The sequence below is a fragment of the Heptranchias perlo genome, chromosome 23 (genome assembly GCF_035084215.1).
Source record: "Heptranchias perlo isolate sHepPer1 chromosome 23, sHepPer1.hap1, whole genome shotgun sequence".
Taxonomy (NCBI): domain Eukaryota; kingdom Metazoa; phylum Chordata; class Chondrichthyes; order Hexanchiformes; family Hexanchidae; genus Heptranchias; species Heptranchias perlo.
In genome coordinates, this window is record NC_090347.1 from 26,509,008 (window position 1) to 26,529,334 (window position 20,327).

At 43.3% G+C, this 20,327-nt stretch overlaps 1 protein-coding gene across 1 annotated transcript in view; it reads left to right on the top strand.

Annotated features, from left to right (window-relative positions):
• Positions 1 to 20,327, top strand: part of usp43a (ubiquitin specific peptidase 43a) — a 356,354-nt gene that overhangs the window by 1,345 nt on the left and 334,682 nt on the right. The window contains exon 2 of the mRNA XM_068004243.1: positions 6,849 to 6,986. Within this exon, the coding sequence (XP_067860344.1) occupies positions 6,849 to 6,986 (138 nt within the window). The remainder of the gene's footprint in view (positions 1 to 6,848; positions 6,987 to 20,327) is intronic.

A 20,327-nucleotide genomic window follows, 5' to 3' on the forward strand; every position in this document is an offset into this window, starting at 1 on the left:
TGAGCAGAGATTTTAATCTGTTTCGATAATCTCCAACCAACACTTGGCTAACTTTCAGGGCACTGCTTTAATATCTGTTATTACTCAGTGGCTAATAATCATGCTTGAATTTTTAAAACTATACTGCAAACTTCCTTTTATTCTCCAAAATTGTCACCAGCACAATGACTGCATCCTCATTTTTTAAATTGTTTTTTCACCTCCCTACAAGTTCAAATTTGCACAATTTGCAGGTTATTTTTGCAGCTCGCTTCATTGAAGGCAATGCTGCAAGTTTGAAAAGTTACATTGATTTCGCCTCTGGTGGAGTTACGAATTGAAAGTGCAACTATTCCTGTTTTGACATAAGTAATTTGCAAAGTGGATGTGGGAAATTCAAAAGGAGTGGTTTTGAGGAAAACGTTACCATACAGTCACTGATAATGAGAATGAATAGAGATCAGAGGTTTGCTTTAAATGGGGTTGTTGATTGCTTCCTGTAGGTAATTGTGTCAATTAAACATCTTTTGAGATATTCACACTCTATGCAGACCTCCATGCAATTGTTAATGCTGCAGTTACCAGTCTCGGAGCAGTCCCTGCAATGGTTCTGCATCTGAATTTTCAGTTACAAGAGCTCTGCTCACCAGCTTCTGGTTTAACTTTAATATTAGGAGAGTGCCAACGCCTCCTAACATAAAAAATGAAATACAATGGACTTCCTCGTAACTTTCAAACTTGGTTTTTGCACTGGGCTGCAGTTATATTGCCGTGGGTGTGAAACTGCATTGTGGAAGTAGTCTAGCACCTCTTGGCCAATGTGAATTGCATGCACATGTACCTTGTGAAATTTAACTGACCTGTTAATTTCTATTGCATATTTACTGAGGTTTTTGTTTTCTGCTCTATTTCATGAATCTGGTAGCAAGTTTCTCCAGCAAGAAAACACATTAATGAATTTCCAGACCTCCTTAGTTATTTTACAAAAAAAAATAAAGACTGGTGTATGGCTCAGTCATCTAAAGATGAGTAGTGTTTAAGAGCAACAACAAGTTTGTTTTTAGATTTGCTTCAGTTTTCTCATTGAAATGTACAATTGTTAAATTTAAATGTGAGATAGATAGCTTTTTGGCAACCAAAGGCAGGTGTATATGGAGTTAGATCACAGATCAGCCATGATCTTATCAAATGGCAGAGCAGGCTCAAAGGGCTGAATGGCCTACTCCTGTTCCTATATTCCTATGTACCCACTCTTCAGATATTGCATGCTTAAGGCTTTGGGAAAAGTTAAAAGCAATAACAGTGATGAAGTTTGATGGACTTCAGGAGGCTATCAGTTATAGAATCATAGGTTACAGCATGAAAGGAGGCCATTCAGCCCATCGAGACTATGCTGGTTCTGTGCAAGAGCAATCCAGCTAGTCCCACTCTCCTGCCCTATCCCTGTAGCCTTGCAATTTTTTTCCTTTCAAGTGCTTAGCAGTTCCCTTTTGAAGGCCATGATGGAATCTGTCTCCACCACCCCCTCAGGCAGTGCATTATAGATTCTAACCACTCGCTGTATAAAAAAAAAATCCTAGTCACCTTTGGTTCTTCTGCGAATCACCTTAAATCTGTGTCCTCTGGTTCTTGACCCTTCTGACAAAGGGAACAGTTTCTCTCTCTCTACTCTGTCCAGACCCTTCATAATTTTGAATACGTCTGTCAAATCTCCTCTCAACCTTCTCTGTTCCAAGGAGAACAACCCCAGCTTCTCCACTCGATCCACGTAACTGAAGTTCCTCATTCCTGGAATTATTCGAGTAAATCTTTCCTGCACCCTCTCGAAGGCCTTCACATCTTTCCTGAAATGCGGTGCCCAGAACTGAACACAATACTGCAGCTGTGGCCGAACCAATGTTTTATAAAGGTTCATCATGACTTCCTTGCTTTTGTACTCTATGCCTCTATCTATAAAGCCCAGGATTCCAGTATGCTTTTTTAACTGCTTTCTCAAACTGTCATGCCACTTTCATCAATTTGTGTACATATACCCCCAGATCTCTCTGTTCCTGTACCCCTTTTAGAATTGTGCCCTCTAGTTTATATTGCCTCTCCTTATTCTTCCTACCAAAATGTATCAGCTTGCATTTTTCTGCATTAAATTTCATCTATCACGTGTCCGCCCATGCCACCAGCCTGCCTATATCCTCTTGAAGTCTATCGCTATCCTCCTCACTGTAAGGAATCTTACAACACCAGGTTATAGTCCAACAGTTTTATTTGAAAATCATAAGCTTTCGGAGGCTTTCTCCTTCGTCAGGTGAGTGTGGATCGAAGGAGAAAGCCTCCGAAAGCTTGTGATTTTCAAATAAAACTGTTGGACTATAACCTGGTGTTGTAAGATTCCTTCCATTTGTCCACCCCAGTCCATCACCGGCATCTCCACATCATATGCTCCTCACTGTTCACTATCCTTCCAAGTTTTGTGTCATCTGCAGATTTTGAAATTGTGCCCTGTACACCCAAGTCCAAGTCATTAATATATATCAAGAAAAGCAGTTGTCCTAGTACCGACCCCTGGGGAACACCACTGTACACCTCCCTCCAGTTTGAAAAACAACTGTTTACCACGACTGTCTGCCTCCTGTTACTTAGCCAATTCTGTATCCATGCTGCTACTGCCCCTTTTATTCCATGTGCTTTAATCTTGATGGCAAGCCTATAATGCAGCACTTTATCAAATGCCTTTTGAAAGTCCATATTGCCCTCATCTACCCTCGCTGTTACCTCATCAAAAAACTCTATCCAATTAGTTAAACACAATTTGCCTTTAACAAATCTGTGCTGGATTTGTTCGCAATGAAATTTTTGAGAAGACGATTCCGTCATTTTATTTTTTTATATCTTGGTTTAAAAAAACCTGTATTTATATAAGGCCTTTCACATTAAAACATCTTGAAACAAATTCACAAATGAATCAGTATTTTGTAAGTGTAGTGTTTGTTATGGAGACAAATATGGTAATGATTCTATGCCAGCAACACCCATAAACAGCGCGTCTTTTGTTTCGAGACTTGCCTCATTATCACCTCCTTTTGCCTTGTACCATCATCACTTTTGTCATTTAATCACTCCTGCCCTTCTCCCTTTTGTTTTTATCCTTACCCCTTTTCCCTGGCTCTCTATACTAGGAACATAGGAACAGGAGTGGGCCATTTAGCCCCTTGAGCCTGTTCCACCATTCAATGAGATTATGGCTGATCTGTGATCTAACTCCATATACCTGCTTTAGCCCCATATCCCTAAATTTTTGGTTAACAAAAATCTATCAATCTCAGATTTAAAATTAACAATTGAGTTAGCATCAACTGCTGTTTGCAGAACAGAGTTCCAAACTTCTAACACGCTTTGTGTATAGAAGTGTTTCCTAACTTCACTCCTGAAAGTCCTGGCTCTAATTTTTAGGTTATGTCTCCTCGTCTTAGATTCCCCAACCAGCGGAAATAGTGTATCTCTTTCTAGCTTATCAGTTCCCCTTAATATCTTGAAAACCTCGATCAACTCAACACTTAATCTTCTAAATTCCAGGGAATAAACCCTAGTTTGTGTAATCTATCCTTGTAATTTAACCCTTGGAGTCCAGGTATCATTCTAGTAAATCTACGCTGCACTCCCTCCAAGGCCAATATATCCTTCCTAAGGTGCGGTGCCCAGAACTGAACACAGTACTCCAGGTGTGATCTAACCAGGGCTTTGTATAGCTGTAGCATAACTTCTACCCCCTTGTATTCTGGTCCCCTAGATATAAAGGCCATATTCCATTAGCCTTTTTGATTATTTTCCGTACCTGTCCATGATATTTTAATTGATGTACATGGACTCCTAAGATTCTTTGGGCCTCTACTGTTTCGAGCTTGTCACCATTTAGAAAGCATTCTAATCTATCCTTTTTAGGTCCAAAATGGATGACCTAACACTTGCCTTCATTGAAACCCATTTGCCACAGTTTTGCCTATTCACTTAATCTCTGTAATTTCATACTTCCGTCTACACTGCTTACAACACTGCCTAGCTTTGCAGACTATCTGCAAACTTGGATATGTGGTTCTCTATCCCCTCATGTAAGTTGATAATAAATACAGTGAATAGTTGAGCCCCAACACAGATCCCTGTGGGACACCACCAGTCACATCCTGCTAATTTGAGTACTTGCCCATTATCCCTACTCTTTGTCTTCTGCTGCTCAGCCAGTTTCCTAACCAGGTCAATAATTTGCCCTCAATTCCATGAGCTTCAACTTTAGCTAACAGTCTCTTATGAGGGACTTTATCGATTGCTTAAAAGCTGTTCATCTCGAACATTTTCCTGTTCTAATGAGAGGTCATCAGCTCTGTTTCTCTCTCCACCGATACTGCCTGACCTGTTGAGTGTTTCCCACATTTTCTCTTTTTATTTCAGATTTCCAGCATCCTCAATATTTTGCTTTTACTTTTTGCTGATGTTGGTTGAAGGAGGAATGTTGGCTCGGACACCCTATTCTTCTTTGGCCAGTGTCATGGAATCTTTTACAAATATTTGAACCATCAGAACATGCAAACTGGTACCTTGGTTTAATATCTCATCTGAAGGACAGATATGTCCTAAATAGAACTGTGCCCTTGATTCTACTGCCAGCGTATATTATAGCAAAAGAAATTCCACATAGATAAGCAGAATCTATTACGTTCTTGTTGGTCACCAACTTGCTTTTCAGTAGTAATGCAACTCAATTATGCAGACAAACACATGTCAGTGGAACTTCGCCCATCGAAAAGCATCTGCGCACAGCAGCTGCCAAAGAATTCGTTTTCTGTCACCGCAGATATTGGATGCAGTGAATTTAAAGAAGTATTTATTTATTTATATCTACTTGAATGTCTTCAATGCCTTTGTTATTATGGTCATAATGCAGTTACTACTGGTGTTGCTTCATGTTCAGTGTCGAGTGCAGTACAGACAACTAGTTGTCCATTCCTTGCACTGCTTGGGAGGTATGGATCTTAGCAAGGTGCATGTGTCCTAACATCCCCTCTGTAAAAAAGCAGGCCCACTAAAACCTCTACCCTAACTGAACACATAAGGAACATTCAGGTTGTTGGACCTTCTCCCTCTACCTGTTAGCTCCTTAACAGCTTTATGTGTGGTAAACCTACAGCCTAAACCCCTTTCCCACCAAGCCAAACCTGCTCCTTACCATAGCCCTGAACCTGTGTCCTTCTCTAATTTCTCTCCTATCTCCTCTCATGCTCTATCCAAGCTCATCTTGTCCATGTGACCAACATCCTGCTTCCATGACCCCATTCCCACTAAACTGGTGACCACCATCTTGCCTTCCTGGCCCCCATGCTTGCTGACATTGTAAATGGTTCCCACTCCACAGGTTCTGCCCCTCTCCCTTTCACAACAGTCATCATCACCTCCTCAATCAGGTTTCCAATCCTGCCACAGCTACAAAATGGCCCTAACCAAAGTCACAAATGATATCCTCTGTGAATATGACCTATTATCTGTCCTTGTCCTCCTTGACCTCTCTGCTGCCTTTGATACAGTTGATCATACCTTCCTACCTGACTTGAATATGTTCTGTTAAAAGGCTTTTCCTGGGATCATCAAATATCTGTTGCACTCCTTGTCCTCTTGTTCAGTGCAAGTTTGGCCTTCAAGCATGAAAGCAGTATGAACGAACAATGGAGGCTGATGTGCAGTCTAATATTACATTCATCATTTGTCTGTGGGAAGATTGCATTATTTGAGATCTTCAACAAAGGTCACTGAAAATGAACACTCATAAGTGTCCTTCATATTACCTTTGGTTTTTGCTCTTACCTTACCCTTTGTGTCCTTTTCAAGTCATAGAACTTCTAGTTTTCCTACCAGATGCTCCTCATGGCCAATCTTCAGGTTGATTTGGTTGGCAATCTGCTGCTGTGCTCTTTGAATTTGGTGCAAGCTTGTGGCCCCTCAGCCCAAGAGGTTCAACGCATCTTCCCAGAACACTCTTGATCAGGATCTCAATGTCCTGGTCATGAAGCAGTCTTTCTAACTTTTGTTTTCATAGAGCTGAATCAATTTGCCATTTATGCTGGTAAAGAGATAATGTAGATAAGAAAAGTGTGGCCATGTATCATGAGAAGCCATTTTCCTTTCATTTCTGGAATCAAATTTGGATTGCAGGGAAATTTCAGGAGCAAAATGGCATGTACCCACCACCATGATTTGGGTTCACTGTTTTCCATAAAATTAAAGGCGCTTGGCATTTTATTCAGGCAAAGCAAAATGTACTCCTTTGTTATTATACTGAAAAAATGGCAATTAGGTAATACTGTTGTAAAACAACTTATTATAAATTTAGTAATATGACATGTATGAGAGTTCATAATGCCGATTGTGTTTTAGAACTGTTTTCAATGAAAAGTTGCAAATTTTTTTTGTTAAAATGCAGTTTATTACATTTTTTTTAACTAAACAAATTAATTATGCTGGTTAGTTACTGGGAAACAGAAAATGTTGGAAACACATGGCAAATCCAGCCGCGTCCAAAAGAAAAGAGATAGTCAACGTTTCTCACAAGTTCCTTCATCAACATTCTTTGGATGCTGGCAGAACTGTGCATTTCCAAAGCTTCCTGTTATTATTTCAGATATCCAGCATTCACTATTTTGCTTTTCATCTCCACTGGGAGACAGGGTTACTAGGGTAGTTCATCTAATGTATATTATTTCTGCTGCACAAGTGATTTCTGGACTGTCGGCTGACTAACTCCAAGGGCTTCAATGACTCTGACTTTTCACCTTTTGAAACACTGTGGACCTGTCTTGTTTTAATAAAGAATGTTTGTTTTATTTCAGAACATAGTAGCAAAATATGGGTCCCAATTTCGTGGGAATTCTCAGCACGACGCACTTGAGTTCCTTCTGTGGTTACTGAACAGAGTTCATGAAGACCTCAATTGTTCACCCAACAAAAAGTCGAAGCCTTCCATTAAGGTGAGTTAACACAGCCTGCTTGGTTCTTTTATTACCCATGTCTCCTCTTACAAGCTACACAGTGTCTTATTGAGAAGGACACAATGGACAATTGCAAATGCAGAAATGAGAAGTAGTCTGGTTGAACTGTTAAAAATATTCCCCAAAAACAGTTGATCAAATGTTCTGGACACATGTTCTTCCTGTAACATTTATATCTTACATATTAATTTAGTAGAGAAATTTTAAACAACATGAGGCTTTAAATATTTTACTATTTGCTAAGTAAGGATAATTCCAGGAATATAACTAACCTATTCAAAACTTTATGGGTGTAATTAACTTTACACAATAGTCAGGTAAAACAGTGTATTATAATTATTGTTGCAGAAAAAATATATATTAGCTATGAATGATAGTTCTTTTGGTGTGAAGCTGTGCATAGTCATTATGTTGTATGAGCTTATGGCTTCTGCTAGACTTAAAGAACTGTATTGTAACTGTTTTGATGGCTTTTGCAAGTATTTTGTAGAGTATGGTTATAAACATTGTCATAGGTTATAAATGTTAATAGCAAAGAAGGTTTCGTTTGTAATCCCTCATTAATAAAAACCCATTCTGTTATTGCATCTAAATTTTCTTTTGGACATTATGTAAAAATTCTGTATTTTTCTTCCAATATCCAATCTTGAAATAATGCCAATTTGAAATCTCTTACTTGTGGCATAAAGTAGTCACCAATTGAGCATTTTATTCCTAATTTTTCATAACTACCATATTCAGTGAGCTGTGAAATCATAGCAGACTTAATGAATAACTGCAATATTGAGCACAGTGTGGTGGCACAGTTTGTTTACACACCAATACGTGGTGCCATGGAGGGTGCAACATGGGCTTACTCACAGTTCTCCTGCACATCTACCTCAGACACCCTTACTTACAAATTACACTTTGTGACTAGCTAACTCATTTGCATGAAATTCCTTTGTTTGCTGTTTTAACAGAGGTGTGGGTTGATCCATTTATTGAAATATTCACACAGCATAACTGCAAGGTCCCTGTGCGGATGAAGCAAAGTAATTAAGCCAGGAGAAGATGCTCTTTAGTATCTCTGCTTCTCAAAGTGAAGGCTTTTGGGGGGATAAAATCATGGTGGGGATCTAAAGATTTCCTCAAGTGTCTATAGAGTGTTTGTTTATTATTTACCGGAAGATGTCTGTGGGTAAGTGCCTGTCAGTGATGGTACTTAGTTTCCCCATAAATACTAGAAGAAAACTATTGAATATCTGCTGATTACTCTAACCAGTCCGAATGTCTCAAAAGTCAGGAACCAAGAGAGCATGATTGTTGTGCTTTATGATATAGGAAAATGGTAGGAAATGACCGTTTTATAGTTTGCACATGAGAAGTATTCCATAATCTCCATCTTTCATTAGTTCGACCTTGCATTCTTTCACACATGTATTTGAATCCTGTAAGGACATTTAACAATTATTGATGAGGACTTATTCTCCTTGTGGGACAGAGCATCAAGTTTAGATTTAACATTTTATTTGTCCTTTATTAAGAATGTTGATTTATGAGAAGAAAACTAACATTTCTGATATGCTAGTATATTTCAAAATGCTCTTATTGTATTAGGCAATTCTTTTTCTGTTCACATTTTAGTTTGTTAGACGATTTCATAGTTTGTATCCAGCTAGATTTTACATTTATTATCTGCTCATCCTTGTGTTTTGGCTGAGTAATCTAATTGGAGACTATGATTGATATTTCTTGGCAAATTACAGATTGTTCGCCAGTGTTTTAAAAAAAAATTATGAAGCAAATCACAAGGCGTAGCATCTACTTATGTCAAATATGTGGCGTGTGCAGTATCTGTACACATGCTCTGTACCTAAGAATTGTTTACCAATTTCAGCTGAAAGTGTACCTTCTGCGGTAGGTTTCAGTCCATCCACCTGTTGGGACACTCGATTTCTGCATTCATCAGCGTTTATTTTGTGCTTAAGAATTCATTTTTAAAGTTTTTTTTTGAATGCCCCTTGTTAGCACAATTGTGAAGATGAATATCGCACCTTCCAAACATCTATTCCCTGATGAATTGCTTTTCTGGCAATCCTTGCACTAATTATACTGCAACGCTTTCAAATTGTTGTGGTCGGGTAAAACTTCCACAATCGTACATGCAATTTTGTTTAATTTGAGAATAGGGTTCATCAAATCACATTTAACTCGTGTGGATAAAGAACCCACTTTATATCAAAAAACACTTTTGTGTGATTTGGTAGCAAAATTTGTCTTTCAACCAGTTTTAGAAACTTGTTTTTTTTAAAAAGAGAAATAAGGCAATTGTAACCTTGTTGTCTACAATATTAGATCACCATTTCTGTCACCCATTGTGAGAGTGGAGAGACTTGAGTCATGGAATAGAAGATTAAATTTAATAGACACATGCAAATAGTGCACATTGGAGGTGAAAATGGGCAGCAGATGTACTCAATGAATGGTGCTGAAATAACTAAGGATGGCATTGAAAAAGACCTAGAAGTTTTAGTAGACTTGGCGCTCAAGATATCCAACCAATGCAAAGCAGCAAGCATCAAAACCATTAGAATGTTGAACCGTAGCCAAATCAGAAGAATACTAGTCAGAGAAAATTGTGATCAAGCTGTACAGGACTGTGTTCAGCCCACACCTTGAGCACTGTGTCCAATTCTGGTCACCAAGGCACAAGGCACATTCAAGCATTGGAGGCAATGTTAAGAAAAGCCACAAGGCTGATCCCTATTCTTAAGGTCTGACTTATGAGGAAAGACTGGTGAAACTCATATAGAAATTGTAAATTGTATAGAAAAGGTAAAAATGGAAAATTACTTCAAATTAAATTGAGAGCAGGACAAGGGGGTAGAGGTTCAAACTAGTAAAAGGTAAATTTAAGATTGATATCAGGAAGTTGCTCTTCACACAGTGGGGTAGATTTTGACCTCGTGCAACCGTATAAAATTGGTGATAGCGAATCAGTCGCCGGTTTTACATCTCTCCAGACTAAATCAGGAGAGATATAAAAGGGGCTGCCAATTCACCATCATCCGTTGTACACAATTGTACAAAGTCAGAACCTACCACAATGAGTGAGAACATGTGGATTCCCAGATAGAATAGTGGAGACGAAAGCCCTGGAATCATTGAAGAATCAACTGGATGTTGGAATGAGCATGAGTTTAGGGTCATTTTGGATGGATGAACTGAGAAGGGCTGATTGGCCTTCCTCATCCATAATTACCTTGTGATCTTGTGACTTCATTGCAAATGACATGGTGCTGCACCATGACTGGCCAACAGGAGATTAATTTTGCAAGCTGGCTAGTCTTCATATATTCCTTTTGTTTTCCCTTCCTGTTCTGCCCCCAGCTTCTGGGAGCCAAGATGAAATGTTCCATCCAAAGTGGCATGGTTGAGGCCTGGTGAACGAGGGTGAATCCAAGCTGCATTAACAGTCTGGACTGCAATTTAAAAGACCTCCCTTTTTCCTTTCTGAATTAAATGCAATGCTCTGCAATAAGAACTACCAGACAATCTTGAAAGTTTAAGGACAAACTGCTATATTGGAATCGCTGATATGAATGGTTGAACACGGTACAAATATTTGGAAATGTTTTTGTAGCTACAGTATCATACATATTTTGATATTCTGGAGTGTTTAATTGAAGCACAGCTTTATAAAATAATGTTACAATTTTTTTAAAAACTGCTGCTTTAAAAGACATTTATTAAATGGGATTTTTTTTTGGTTACTTGGGGGTCAACATTTAACTGAGCCACACAGACCAGAGGGTCCGAGGTTTGATTTCCAATCTGCATGGAGTTAGCTGATCTCTGCTTAGATGGCAGTAACAGTGCTACAATGGCTGCAATGTAGTGCTAGTGGGTGGGGGAAATCACCCAGGATTCCTACTCCTGATTAATAAACAGTGATGTTGCTTGTAAGTGTACATATGTTGATTTCTGGTGAGGATAGGATCTGGCTTGGATGTGCTGTTCCCCACAGTCGAATAGCTTGCCAGCACTCCCTATCTAGCCCCACTTGTGCAGGCCGGCTACTTGGAAATGGTGTGAGTACCTGCAGTTCACACTTTCTAGGGAGAAAGGAGCAAAAATGGCAAAGGAAATTTAATTTTGCCTAAGTTCGACTGAAATGATGCAACACTGTCTCCCCTTTTATTTCCTGTTTTCTTGAAGACACTGACTTTTACTGGGAGAGGACTCCAGTACCTCACCCACCTGGCCATTTTTCAGTGAGTGCTGGCAGGCTGTTTGACGACTGTCAAAGTAGCTTCATGACTTGGCCATCGAGATTCTTGAGATCAGTACACATACTTGTTAATACTGATTGCTTAAAAGTAATGGCTTGATAAAGGAAACCTAGGCGGTGTTCATGTCACAAGGTTTCATGTACATATGAAGTGGATGTTTTTCTTTAAAACTTTCTCAATGAAGGAACCATAATAATATGCGCTATATCATAAGTCATTGCATTGCAAAGAAAATTTTAAAGGGGATTGACTGTGTGATGTGACTTTTTTTATTCATTTACAGGGTGTGAGTGTCGCTGGCAAGGCCAGCATTTATTGCCCATCCCTAATTGCGCTTGAGAAGGTGGTGGTGAGCCACCTTCTTGAACTGCTGCAGTCCGTGTGGTGAAGGTTCTTCCACAGTGCTGTTAGGTAGGGAGTTCCAGGATTTTGACCCAGCGACGATGAAGAGAGGGTGTGTGACTTGGAGGGGAACGTGCAGGTGGTGTTGTTTCCATGTGTCTGCTGCCCTTGTCCTTCTAGGTGGTAGTGATCGTGGGTTTGGGAGGTGCTGTTGAAGAAGCCTTGGCAAGTCGCTGCAGTGCATCCTGTGGATGGTACACACTGTAGCCACAGTGCGCAGGTGGTGAAGGGAGTGAATGTTTAGGGTGGTGGATGGGGTACCAATCAAGCGGGCTGCTTTGTCCTGGATGGTGTCGAGCTTCTTGAGTGTTGTTGGAGCTGCACTCATCCAGGCAAGTGGAGAGTATTCCATCACACTCCTGACTTATGCCTTGTAGATGGTGGAAAGGCTTTGGGGAGTAGGAGGTGAGTCACTTGGCGCAGAATACCCAGCCTCTGACCTGCTCTTGTAGCCACAGTATTTATGTGGCTGGTCTGGTTAAGTTTCTGGTCAATGGTGACCCCCAGGATTTTGATGGTGGGGGATTTGGCGATGGTAATGCTGTTGAACATCAAGGGGAGGTGGTTAGACTCTCTGTTGTTGGAGATGGTCATTGCCTGGCACTTGTCTGGCGTGAATGTTACTTGCCACTTATCAGCCGAAGCCTGGATGTTGTCCAAGTCTTACTGCATGTGGGCACGGACTGCTTCATTATCAGAGGGGTTGTGAATGGAACTGAACACTGTGCAATCATCAGCGAACAACCCTATTTCTGACCTTATGATGGAGGGAAGGTCATCGATGAAGCAGCTGAAGATGTTTGGTCCTAGGACAGTGCCTTGAGAAACTCCTCCAGCAATGTTGGAGGCCAATCATCTCAGCCCCAGGACAACGACTACCATCTTCCTTTGTGCTAGGTATGACTTCAGCCACTGGAGAGTTTTCCCCCTGATTCCCATTGACTTCAATTTTACTAGGGCCACACTCGGTCAAATGCTGCCTTGATGTCAAGGGCAGTCACTCTCAACTCACCTCTGGAATTCAGCTCTTTTGTCCACGTTTGGACCAAGGCTGTAATGAGGTCTGAAGCCGAGTGGCCCTGGCGGAACCCAAACTGAGCTTCGATGAGCAGGTTATTGGTGAGTAAGTGCTGCTTGATACCACTGTCGACGACACCTTCCATCACTTTGCTGATGATTGAGAGGAGACTGATGGGGCGGTAATTGTCCGGATTGGATTTGTCCTGTTTTTTGTGGACAGGACCTACCTGGGCAATGTTCCACATTGTCGGGTAGATGCCAGTGTTGTAGCTGTACTGGAGCAGCTTGGCTAGAGGCGCGGCTATTTTTGGAGCACTGCAGTTGGGATGTTGTCGAGGTCCATAGCCTTTGCTGTATCCAGTGCACTCAGCCATTTCTTGAAATCACGTGGAGCGATTCGAATTGGCTGAAGACTGGCTTCTGTGATGGTGGGGATATCGGGAGGAAGCCGATAATGTTAATGCAGAAAGAAAAAGTAGCAACGTAAAGATTTATTATCCCAGTAAATCCAAGCTGGTGTTTTGGCAGGTTATGTGCTCTCGCAGATTCAAAACTAATGTCTTCCCCATTCACAGCTTTGGTCTCTGGAGATGGAGATCAAGAAGGCGGCTCACCACCACCTTCTCAAGGGCAATGAGGGATGGGCAATAAATGCTGGCCTTACCAGCGACGCCCACATCCCATGAAAGAATAATAAAAGAAAACATGCTTCCTCTAAGGGTTATTGAGAATTGAATGGGTTATTCACACTCCATTTCCTGTATTTATTTAATGCCTAACACCTGGTTATAGAGCAGCATTGGCAGAGCCTTGGGAACAGGTTTCCCATCTTCCACTTTAGTCATCATATAGTATGTACCACATTGAAGAGTCTCCAAACTAAATTACTAAGAAATCCACATAATCAGTTTGCTTGATAGATAATGTGCACTAGTAAGAGTGAAGGCTTAACAACCCCAAGTGTGTGCAGGACCAGTGCTGGAGATTCTGGAATTGTTGAGTGGCTTTGCTGCATGTTAATGGTTGGAACACATGTGTTGGAAGTTCATTCTTTTTGCTTCCGTAAGCAGGTGTTACTGATGCTTGTGATCTTTGATTACATAAGTACTGAGTACATGAGAAAATGGGCTTCCTGAAGGACTGGTAGCTTGGATGTTGGACAGGCCAGGTTACAACTCTTGTCAACAACGTCCAGTTGTTAACGATGACCTACTGAAAGAAAAAAAGAGCTCTGTGTGGTTAGTATAACAAATGCTGTGAATCTCCCTATATTACTGATCTTATAAGATATAATAAATAGAGGCATGGCAGGGCACCTCAGACCCATCGAATGCACATCCTGTGCCATGTGGGAACTCCAGGACACTTCCCGTGTTCTGGACAACCACAGACGCAGGAAGTGTCGTCAGCTGGAGAAGCTCAAGCTCCAGGTTTTGGAGCTTGAGAAGCAGCTGGCGTCACTGCAGTGCATTCGCGAGGCTGCGAGCTATGTGGATAGCACGTTTCAGGAGGTGGTCACCCCGCAGTTTAAGCAAGTGTGGGCAGAGAGGGACTGGGTGACCGCCAGACAGACAAGGAGGACCAGGCAGGTAGTGCAGGAGTCCTCTGAGGGCATCTCACTCTCAAACCAGAATACTGGTGAGGGAGAGGGTTCCCCTGGGGAGTGCAGCCAGTCCCAAGACCAGTGCACCTTGGATGGCTCAGCTGTACAGGAGACGAGGATAAAGGTCAGGAGAGCGATAGTGATAGGGGATTCTGTAGTTAGGGGAACAGACCGGCGTTTCTGCGGCCAAAGATGTGATTCCAGGATGGTGTGTTGCCTCCCCGGTGCCAGGGTCAAGGATGTCAGTAAGTGGCTGTAGAACATTTTGAAGGGGGAGGGTGAACAGCCAGAGGTCGTGGTCCATATCAGTACCAATGACATAGGTAGAAAGAGGGATGAGGTCCTGCAGGCAGATTTTAAGGAGATAGGAAAGAGATTAATAAGTAGGACCTCAAAGGATTGCTCCCGGTGCCATGCGCTTGTGAGTATAGAAATAGAAGGACAGAGCAGATGACTGTGTGGCTGAAGAGATGGTGCAGAAGGGAGGGCTTTGGATTCCTGGGATATTAGGACCAGTTCTGGGGAAGTGGGACCTGTACAGGCCGGATGGTTTGCATCTCAACGGAGCTGGGACCAATGACCTCGCAGGGAGGTTTGCTAGTACTGTCAGGGTGGGGGGGTGGGGTGCTGAAATTTAAACTAATTTGGCAGGGGAATGGGCACCAGGATGTAGCATTGGAAAGGGAAAACAAGGTGCACAAGGGATTGGGAGAGAAAGATAGCACTAGAATAAGCAATAGTACGGTATTAGGTGGGGTCAGACCAAGAGAGAATACAAGAAAGTCTAAGATCGGTTTACAGTGCATGTGTGTAAACGCACAAAGTGTGGTAAATAATGTTGGAGAGCTGCAGGAGCAATTAGGCACATGGGAATATGATGTCGCGGCGATAATGGAAACCTGGCTCAAAGAAGGTCAGGATTGGGGGTACTAAATATTCCTGGATACAAGGTGTTCAGGAAAGATAAAGAAGGAAAGAAAGGAGGAGGGTGGCAATATTGATTAAGGAGAATATTGCAGTGCTGGAGAGAAAGGATGTCCTCGAGGGGTCAAGGACAGAATCTATTTGGTTAGAGTTAAGAAACAAAAGAGGCGCCATTACACTACTGGGTGTATTCAATAGGTCACCAACTAATGGGAAGGATGTCGAGGAGTAAATTTGCAGGGAAATTAGAGAGGTGCAAAAGCCATAGAGTAGTGATAATGGGGGACTTCAACTCTCCTAACATAGACTGGGATAGTAATAATATAAGGGGCAAAGAAGGGGAGGAATTTTTGAAGTGTATTCAGGAGAACTTTCTTGACCAGTACATTTCTAGCCCAATGAGGAAGGAGGCATTGCTGGACTTGGTTCTGGGGAATGAGGCGGGCCAAGTGGAGCAAGTGTCAGTGGGGGAACATTTAGGGAGCAGTGATCATAGTATCGTAAGGATTAGAATAGTTAAGGAAAAGGACATGGACCACTCTAAAGTAAAAATACTCAATTGGAGGAGGGCCAATTTCAGTGAGATGAGAACAGATCTGGCCGGGGTAAATTGGAATCAAAGACTGGCAGGCAAAACTGTAATTGAACAATGGGCGTCCTTTAAGCAGGAGATGGTTTGGGTACAGTCGAGGTATATTTCCATGACGGAGAAAGGTAGGACAACTAAAGCCAGAGCTCCCTGGATGATAAAAGCGATAGAGAATAAGATGAAGCAGAAAAAAAATATCAGATTGATAACACAAGTGAGAACCAGGCTGAATATAGAAAGTTCATAGGGGAAGCGAAAAAGGAAATAAGAGGGGCGAAGAGACAGTATGAGAATAGACTGGCAGCCAACAGAAAAGGGAATCCAAAAGTCGTCTTTAGGCATATAAATGGGTAGTAAGGGGAGGGGTCTGGACTGGAGAATTACAAATGTTACACTCTTGCTCAAAAAGGGGTGTAAGGATAAACTAGCAACTACAGTTTAACCTCAATGGTGGGGAAACTTTCAGAAACGATAATCTGGGACAGAATTAGCAGTCACTTGGACAAGTGTGGATTGATTAGGGAAAGCCAGCATGGATTTGTTAAAGGAAAATCGTGTTTAACTAACTTGATCGAATTTTTTGATGAAGAACAGAGAGGGCCGATGAGGGCAATGCAGTTAATGTGTATGTAGACTTTCAAAAAGTTTTTGATGAAGTTGGCATAATAGGCTTGTTATCAAGATTGAAGCCCATGTTGTAAAGGGACAGAAGCAGCATGGATACAGAATTGGCTAAGTAACAGGAAACAGCGAGCCGTGGTAAACGGCTATTTTTCGGACTGGAGGGAGGTGTGCAGTGGTATTCCCCAGGAGTCGGTATTAGGACCACTGCTTTTCTTAATATATATTAATGACTTTAGACTTGGGTGTACAAGGCACAATTTCCAAATTTGCAGATGACACAAAACTTGAAAGTGTAGTGAACAGTGAGGAGGATAGCGATAGACTTCAAGAGGATATAGACAGACTGGTGACATGGGCGAACACATGGCAGATGAAATTTACGCAGAAAAATGCGAAGTGATACACTTCGGTAGGAAGAATGAGGGAACAATTCTAAAAGGGGTACAGGAACAGAGCGATGTGGGGTTATATGTGCACAAATCATTGAAGGTGGTAGGGCAGATTGAGAAAGCAGTTAAAAAAGCATACTGCGATCTTGGGCTTTATAAATAGAGGCATAGAGTACAAAAGCAAGGAAGTCATAATGAACCTTGATTAAACACTGGTTCGGCAACAACTGCAGTATTGTGTCCCATTCTGGGCACCGCACCATAGGAAAGATGTAATGACCTTAGAGAGGGTGCAGAAAAGATTTACTAGAATAATTTCAGGGATGAGGGACTTTAGTTACATGGATAGACTGGAGAAGCTGGAGTTGTTCTCCTTGGAACAGAAAAGGTTGAGAGGAGATTTGATAGAGGTATTCAAAATCATGAAGGGCCTAGACAGAGTAGATAGAGAGAAACTGTTCCCATTGGCGGAAGGGTCAAGAACCAGAGGACGTAGATTTAAGGTGATTGGCAAAAGAACCAAAGGTGACATAAGAAAAAACATTTTTGCACAGTGAGTAGTAGGATCTGGAATGCACCACCAGAGTAGGTGGAGAATGCAGATTCAATCATGGCTTTCAAAAGGGAACTGGCTAAGTACTTGAAGGGAAAAATTTTGCAAGGCTATGGCGACAGCGGGGGGAGTGGAGTCTGCAATGACTCTATGGGCCGAATGGCCTCCTTCCGTGCTGTAACCTTTCTATGATCCTATATTTGAAGGGGCTATCTGAGAAGAATTATGTTCCAATAGCAAGAAAATGTTCCAAAGGAGGGAACAGCTGACAAATAAATAGAGGACAGATTTATGGGGCTCGAATTTAGCAGGCCTGCGGGTTCCCAGCGGGTGGTCCTCCGGGAGCGTGGTCAACACGCTCGGCGAAATTAGTGGGTTGCCCACGCGATCGTAGCAGGCAACCCACTAATAGGAATCAATTACCTGCTCCTCCGGGGTCCACGGTGCTGGCCTGCGCGTCGGTCGGGCTGCGCATGCGCAGTACGATCTGTCAGCTGGAGGCTCTCTAGTTAACGGGGCAGTCCTCCACTGACAGATGCTGCAACCAATGGGACAAATTGCAGCATGCAGCAGGGGGAAGGCTGCTCCCAGTTTAATGATGCCTCACCCCAGCTATCATCAGATGGGGTGAGGAGGAGGGGGAGGACACAGATCTTGCCCCCGGCGGGCGGGAGTAAGCAGTCTGCCTCTGCCACCAAGAAGGCCTGGCTCGAGGTGGCAGAGGGGGTCACCTGCGCCACCAACATATCGCCCACCTGCATACAGTGCAGGAGGTGCTGCAATGACCGCAGTAGGTCAGCCGCAGTGAGAACACGAAGTCTTTCCCCTACACTCCGTCTGCCACAACACTGCCCCCACCCCACATCTCCTTCGGCACCGCCAACACTATTCTGTCACATCACCCTTCATACCCACTCACACCCCATCCTCATCTTACCTCCACCTACTCACCTCGCCAGTACTCACCCTGCCACTAACACGCAACCCAATCCTCATACAATCTCATGGCTCCATCCCATACTCACCCTCTCGTGCATCTCCCTCACGGCCAGCCTCACTCAACCTGTCACCACCTGTGCTGCAGCCACAGGGCATGCATCACATATGTGCAGTAGGCAGCGTAAGGCAAACGTGTCGTGAGCATGAAGGGGGTGCACAAGGGTGTCTGAGGGTTTGTCATGGGTGTTACCCATATTGAATTTCAGAGCAACAAACAGCACACATTATATTGACACCACCACTGCCATGTCTCCGCGAATCCTGTCCGTTGTGTCCAATAATGCCCGCTCCTGGGTATCACTATGAGGACCCACCACTGATGCCACCCATCGTGTTACTGCAGAGTAGGTGCAGGTGTATTTGCAGGGCTCGTCCGCGCAGACGACTGAGAGACATCGGCGGTGTAGCCGGCTGCACCCTGGAAGGATGCGGAGGAGAAGGTGTGGAGGGCAGTGGTGACTTTGCCAGCGACAGGTAAGCAGTTGGTGCTGGGGCCAGCCAGGAGCAGCTCGGCATGAAAGAGGCTGCAGATCTCCACGACTACATGTCGAGCGAATCTGCGCCTCCCTCTGCACTGCTGCTCGGAGAGGTCCGGGGAGCTGCGCCTCGGTCTGTGGACCCTGTGGCGAGGGTAGTGCCCTCTGCGACGCGTCTCTCTCTGCGGTAGCCCTCCCTCCTGCTGTGCAGGTGGGCGTGCAACAACACCGTGTTGGGGGGATCCACGTCTTTGCGGCGGACGGCGTGGACTGCGAGGCTGCTGGTGCTGGTCATGCTCTTCGTCCTCCGAGGGTCTCCACACACCACCCAACTGGCAGGTGTTGGTCTGAGGGGTTGTGCAGGGTAGCTGTGTGGTTCCTCGGACTGGGGCTGCGGTTTCGTGTCGGTCTGTCCTCTGGCTTGGCGGGGGGTGGTGGAGGGCAGGGGTTGCCCTATGTGACGCGGTGGCCTCCTGCGTGGGTGAGGGCTCTCCCCCGTGGAGCGCACCTTGGCACCTGCCACAGGCTGCTGGCTGCAACACGCCTGGTTGGAGGGAGACTGTTTTCCCCCAGTGTGGGAAACTCACTGCCTTGAACCGAAAATCCCACACTTCCTCTTTTGACAGCTGCTTCAGCTCATTAACTGACCACAACGAGCAAGGTAAGTACACTCAAGTGGAACCCCGCTGGCTTTAATTGCCTGCGGGATTCCCACCAGCGGGGCTTGCGCGCGCAGCCCCGCACGTCAGCGCGGTACCCGGAAGTGGCCGGGATTTCGTCGCGATCCGGTCACGTGACCGGATATCGGGATTTTCGGGGCCACCCCGCTGGGAACCCGCCGGAAACACGATCCTAAAATCGAGCCCATGATTTTTTTTTCTCTTCCTCACCCTTCCCATCTTATTTCTGGAACTCTTATTTCCTTTGTCTTCCCCCCCCTCCCCCCAAACCCCCCTCCCGAAAACAAAATAAACTCAGCAGAGAAGCTTCTGTTTAAAACTAGTTTCTGTTTAAAACTAACTTTTCATATTTTAATCAAGGGAAAAAAAAACTTTGATCTCCCTTTAAATCGTCTTAGCCTCACAATATCTGTCTGTTAAAATGAAAACCGAGACTTGATTTGTATACTTCTGACAGAAAGGGATAATCTTAGCCAGCTGAGTTCATTCTTGCAACATCTAGTATTTAATGCTTGGCAACCGACTTCAATAGTTGACTGATGTATTGGATTCATCCTTTTGCTGGAGCATGCTTTGATACACCTAGCTCGTTGCACTTATCACTGTCGCAAAATGCTTTGCTAATTACTCTATAACAGCTGGTCACTGAATCTGCTGAGAAGTATTGAAACCTACGTAGGATGAATCCTCACACTTATTTTATTCTTATCAAGTACCCAGGATAGATAAGGTGTTGCACTCCTTAAAGTGTATACCAAAGACTCTGGTGGGTTACATAATGTTTCCC